Source organism: Pteropus alecto, unplaced genomic scaffold (genome assembly GCF_000325575.1).
Source record: "Pteropus alecto unplaced genomic scaffold, ASM32557v1 scaffold68, whole genome shotgun sequence".
Classification (NCBI taxonomy): Eukaryota; Metazoa; Chordata; class Mammalia; order Chiroptera; family Pteropodidae; genus Pteropus; species Pteropus alecto.
The window spans coordinates 1,802,773-1,809,197 of NW_006441386.1; the positions used below are offsets into that span (position 1 = coordinate 1,802,773).

Consider the following 6,425-nt stretch of genomic DNA (forward strand, 5'->3'; position numbering starts at 1 on the left):
TATTCTCTGCGTGAGCTTCTGCAAGCTACTGAACTTTTCTGTGCCTCGGTTTTCTCATCTGTAAAATGGGCTGCTGGAAGACTTAAATGAACTAGTGTATGGAAAGTTCTTTGAACAGTGCCTAACACTTTATGAGTGCTCAGTAAATGTTAGATATCTTGATTATCATCAGACTTTCCAGACCTTGCTTCAGCCTGGGAATGGTTTTTGTATAAAGGACTTAGTGAAAAACTTTCAGAGATTCTAATTGTCTCAGTTCTCCTGAGATGGACGGAGTGAGGGGTGGGGGGGATGTGGGGGTAGTCTTCTGGGACTAGCATTGATAGCTTGTGGGGTATTCTCAGTTCTGTTTGTCTCCTAAAATAGGATCTGCTGAAGAGAGCTTTTCCTCAGACTAATCTGAATAGAACCTTGTACTGCTGTAACCGACATTTATCAGACACTTACTGACTGTAAGACAATACCCAGATGAGTATACGAGTTATGTAGTGGCAGAAAGAGTCTTCATTTATGGAAGGTCTGCAGAAAATCTGCTATGTATACACATGAGAGCCAGAGCTGAGAAATAGAGATGAGGAGACCCCACCATGATGATTTCTCCCATAGTAGGTCTGCAGGAATCTCCCTTTGCTCAATGATATTTGGAAAGGGAGGGGAGGGTCATAATTTGACTACTAACAAATTTGATGTTCCAAATGTCCTCTGCTAAATAGCTAGAGGCAAATCTTCCCATGAATTAGAAAGTCTCCTCCAAGTAGCAGAAAGTCTCTGCCAAGCCCCCTGTACTCCTGCATTGCAGTTGGCACTGCATATAGTGTCCTGAGCACTGTCCCCTAAACTTCCCCTCTAGCCAAGGATTTGAGCTGTGAACAAGTTGCTCCCTTCATATAGTTCTAAAGTATTGTTTCTGTTTGTCAGCTTTAGGGTTGGTGTTCTCAGCCAAGGCACCATCTGTGAGCATGTATTGATAATTTTGACCAAAGTTTCATGTGGACCTTTGAAATGCACCAATTCCATGCTACTATACTCCTATCACCCTGGGGGGAAGTTTTGGAAGGGTGGGTGGTCTCTTTCCTCCTACCAGGCAGGTGAACTGTTCAAAACAGCCCAATTTTTCTGGCACAGAGAAGCAGGTGTTTTGCCACATCCTGTAGACTACTCCCTTTTTAGGCTTCCAATTGAGAGACCACCAAACCATGGTCAGGAGCTTGAGTGACCCAGCCTGGTGGACTTATTTTAGTTAAGGTCTCATGAGGTCTTTATAAAAAACTATTTATGCCCTTGAGCTGCTAAGCCCTTATGAACTATTAGACCTTTCCATAGGTGACAGAGAGTAGGGATAATGCCCATTGCTAATAGACCAACATTCCAGAGGGAAGGCCTGAGGAAGGACAACCATAGTACTTGGGGCATCTTCTTGTCCAGTGTTTCTCGACTTTCTTCTTTTTTTAATAGCCAACTTCACCACCAGGAGCCTTTTAAGATGTTTATATCCCTAGTTACCCTACCTCCATGAAATTTCAATAGCACAAATATATTTGTTTGTGTATTGTGGTCCTCCTATGGCCATTATAATATCTAAGATTATTTTTGTCCCCTAAAAATCACTTTTTACTTCATTGAGGGTGATACTGTCTCTATTGAGAATGAATATTTTAGTCTGAGACTTTTTGGCCCTCCAGCCCCAGCTATAACTAGCAAGAGTGATTTGGGGCAAGCAAGAATAGAGGAAAACCAAATATGAGATGGATTGACATCATAAAAGAAGCCATGGACATGAGTCTACAGGAGTTGAGCAGGGCTGTCGAGGACAGTACACTATGCACATCACACATTCGTAGGGTTGCCAGGAGTCAGAGCCAACTCAATGGCATGTAATACACACAGAGGGTTAGTGTGTGTACATAACAAGAGTGTCAGTCTGAGACTTAGAGGTACATGGAGCCAGCTTAGTGTGAATTCCAGAAAAACAGGACTATTTTCTTTATGCAGCTCCCAATACTCCATTTTCACAAATACCAGATGACTATCTTTAGGCAAACATCTTGTTCTGCATTTACGATAATCTCCTTGCTTTGTATTTTTCTTAAAAAAGTGAGGTAATCATGTCAAAAAGAACCAGCATGTTACAGCATCTAAAATACTGCCAATCAATATCCAGATGAATATACTAGGAATGCAGAAAAGAGCCTACCTCTTCTCTGGACCTCTGCCAGCATTAAGTGTTATTCTTTTTAGAAATATTTGCTAGTTCGAAAGGCAAGATAGTAACTCATTGTTGCTTGAGTTAACTTTGTTACGGTGACCAGTGAGGGTGAAATTTTAGATCCCTTTATCTTGTTGAATGGTGAGATATAAATGAATTTCCTTTCAGTGATCCACTGACTGTCCCACCCCATTTGGTGGCTAAATCTTTCCTTTCTCATTGACTTTTCATACCTTTCTTATCTTCTAGAAAGTTTTATCTGAATTATTGACTACTTGATGATGTCATCTGCTTGGCTTTTTGAAATAGATTTTGAATGAGGCCTCTTTAAAGGCAATTGCACTCTGGAAGTGGATCCATGTTTCTATACTTTGGCAAACTTCTGTGCAGACACCTGCACCATCTTCACTGCTGCGGCCCAGATGTGGTGAGCTCTTGGTGGAGACACCCTCTTGAGCAGTCCTAAGGGTGCAGAAGGCCACACTGATAAGTTATTGAGCCTTGGACAATACCTTGAAGGTCTGCTTTTGTCTGAGTTAGCTCAAGTCCACTTTTGATCAGTGTTAGCTCTAGCATGAAAGACCCGATGTATGTTGAACTGAGCAAAGAAACAACAAGCAAGAGATAGCATTCATCATTGTATAAGTACATACTGAGTGCCCCCCATGGTGTTGAATATACAAAGAAGTTTCAGAGTAGGTTCCTGACATTGCAGAGCTCACAGTCCAGGTGGGAGATAGCATGCAAATGAATGACTGACATACAGGGTGGTAAGTTCTATAATGGATGTACGTTAAGTTAGTGGGAGAGGCAGAAGTTTGGCCACTCTGTCTAGTGAGATGAGGGAGGGTCAGAGAGAAAAAGAAAAGAGAATATGATATTTAAGCTCCATCTTAGAGAAAGAGACAGCATTCACTGGGTAGACAAGTGAAGAAGGTATCCTGGATGTACAGAGTCTAGGAGCTCTGAAAGAACATGGCATTTTGTGCAGAGGTGGTGAGCAAAATGTGGCAAAAGGGATAGTGGGACTTGGAGGCTATCCTAGGGGTGGTTTGTTTATTTTCAGAAATGCCATGGATTTATAAAGCATGATACTTTATAAAGGGGGAAGTAAACTCAGAACTGTCTGGAAGATAGTGTGGAGGAGAGAATGTGAGGATAGAAAGTCATTCTACTAGCAACATCATAATTATAACTAGGAACGTGGATTCTTGAAATCATTTTCCCACCATAGTCTTTAACAAGGAAAATAGAGTAGCCACAGAGGTGAATTCAATAAAACTTGATGACTAAATTTATATGTCAGCAACAAAGATGAAGGAAGGGATAGGGATGAAGCTACAATTTCTACCATGTACAGCTGGGCAATTTGCAGTTCAGGAGGTACAGCAGGTGGGACCTGAGGCCATTTAAATAGGAGATGCTGGTAGGGCATTTAGATAGAAATATTAATAATTAGGAATATGTGATATTGGATGTACTAATAATTGCCAATAATTTCTTGTGTTCCTTTTGGTATTTTAAGAATGTTGCATAATTTTCAGTAATGCTACTCATTCTTTATTTATTTAAGTCATGCCAAAGAGAAAAACACGCAGATGTTTATTGCATGGGGTATAGTAGGTCAATTTCAACTACTTTTCTATTCATATTTATATCTTCTCCTTCCAGGGGATGGCCAGGTGGATTTTGATGAGTTCATGACAATTCTTGGCCCCAAACTCGTGTCTTCAGAAGGTCGTGATGGTTTTCTTGGAAACACAATAGATAGCATATTTTGGCAGGTGAGTAAGAATTTTATTTTTAAAGATAAAATTTGACAGTAAATATATCTGAGAGTAATTTTTAATTTGAGTTCTTGAGCATCTGTTCAGCACATGACGATCTCTTCTGGGCTGGAATGACATATATTCCTCAACGTTTAAACTGAGGTCCATACTAGGTCCTCTAAACAAAGATTCAAAATTATACTCATTTAAGGGTTGGAGAAATGAAATATTTCCTATTTTTTCCTTATACCAAAAATATTTTTACATTTTGGAGAAATGGGATTCCTCCACTTCTGATTCACAAAAGTGTTTTTCCTAGGCTCACTTAAAAAGGACATATCAGTATTAATTGATCCCAATTCTGTCTCAGGTTCCAGGAGACCCTTGCTGAGAGGATGTCATAGTTGTTCTGTGTGTTTGGATCCTATCAATACTCTTGTCCTTAATAGCACAGAGTGGTTTTCTCTAAGAAGTTGTGTTCAAAGCTTCTCCATTTGCTCCCATTTCTGTCTTGTAAAATCTCTTAGGAAATTCCAAAAGTCATATGAATCATTTTTATATTAGTTTTTAAATCTCATAATATGATTACGGTATTTGGGGAATGGGTTATTAATCATTATATTAAAAAATTTGAATCAAATAACTTGACGAGTTAAATTGAATTATTAGTTAGACTTGTAAAACACCGTTCAAACATGTCATGGTTTTTTTAATTTCTTGTTGCATTTTTTTCCTTAACCAAAGATATTTCTGTAACTTAGATAAGGATAGCTGTCGACATGTACCTCTAGTCTGATTCTGTTACCGATCTTGCACATAACCAACAAGAAGTAAGAACATGTTATGTGTCCTGTAGTCTAACAGTCACTGTGGGTTTTACAAAAGACATTTAAGACACAGTTCTGGCTATTTCAGAATTTGGTCAGGGAAACACAACTAAGAGAAGAAAATAAAGAAGTGATTAATTGGTGTGATGGTTTCTAGACTGTAATTTCCTTGAAGCTAGGGACTTCATTGTTGTAGTGCCGTTGGCACCTGGATAATTGCACACAGTAGGACCTGAATAACATTTTTTAAGCAGTCAGATAAGGCTTCAGGAAATTGGGATATTTGTTTCAAACCTTAAAATTTGGGGGGATTAAGTGAGCAAAGAAAGAAAAAGGAATTCCAGACCTGTCACAATGTAGAGTTTGAAAAGGGTGGAGGCAATGAGCATAGGAAATTAATTGACCATAATAAAGGAACAGTTTATTTTTTCTATTTAAAAAATTTTTTTCATTTTATTTTTTTCTATTTTATTGTTTAATTTTTTTCCAAGCTTATATATATATATTTTAACATTTTATTTTTTATTTTTCCCCCCTCTCCTCTGGGAACCACTAGTCCATTGTCTATGTCCATGAGTCTCTGTTTGTTTGTCCTGTTCATTTGTTGCTTTTAGGTTTATATTCCACATATAAGTGATATCATGTGATTTTCAACCTTCTCTATCTGGCTTATTTCACTTAGTATGCTTATTTCAAGGTCCATCCGTGTTGTCACAAATGGTGGTATTTCATCTCTTCTTAAAGCTGAGTAATATTCCATTGTATATTTGTACCACAGCTTCTTTAGCCAATCATCTATCATAGGACACTTTGGTTGCTTCCATGTTCTGGCCACTGTAAATAATGCTGCTATGAACATCGGTGTGTAAATATATTTTCGGATATGGGTTTTCAAGTCTTTGGGGTAAATACCCAGTAGAGGGATTGCTGAATCATATGGTAGATCAATTCTTAGTTTGTTGAAGATCCTTCGTACTGTTTTCCATAGTGGCTATACCAATTTTCAGTCCCACCAGCAGTGTAGGAGGGTTCCTATTTTTCCACATTCTTCCAACATTTGTTATTACTTGTCTTGTTGATTATAGCCATTCTAACAGGTATGAGATGGTATCTCATTGTGGTTTTGATTTTCATTTCCCTAATAGCTAGCGATGTTGAGCATCTTTTCATATATTTATTGGTCATTTGTATTCCTCTAGGGAGAAGTGTCTGTTCAGGTTCTCTGCCCTTTTTTGTATTGGATCTTTTGTTTCTGTTGTTGTTACTGAGTTGTTTGAGTTTTTTGTATATTTTAGATATTAAGTCCTTATCGGAGGCATAGATTGCAAATATATTTTCCCATTCAGATGGTTCTCTCTTTACCTAGTTGACAGTTTCTTTTGCTAAGCAGAAGCTTTTTAGTTTGATGTAGTCTCATTCATTTATTTTAGCTTTTACTTCCCTTGCTTTTGAGGTCAAAACTTTAGCCCATATAAATATGGATTTACCTCTGGACTCTCGATCTGTTCCACTGGTCCATGTGTCTGTTTTGCTACCAAAACCATGCTGTTTTGCTTACTGTCACTCTGTAGTATAATTTGAAGTCAAGCAGAGTACTGCCTCCAGCCTCGTTCTTTTTTTCTC

At 38.3% G+C, this 6,425-nt stretch overlaps 1 protein-coding gene across 2 annotated transcripts in view; it reads left to right on the forward strand.

Annotated features, from left to right (window-relative positions):
* CALN1 (calneuron 1) overlaps window positions 1-6,425 on the forward strand; it is a 514,614-nt gene that overhangs the window by 332,978 nt on the left and 175,211 nt on the right. For both annotated transcript variants that reach the window (XM_006918522.1, XM_006918521.1), the window contains exon 4: window positions 3,878-3,990. In XM_006918522.1, the coding sequence (XP_006918584.1) occupies window positions 3,878-3,990 (113 nt within the window). The remainder of the gene's footprint in view (window positions 1-3,877; window positions 3,991-6,425) is intronic.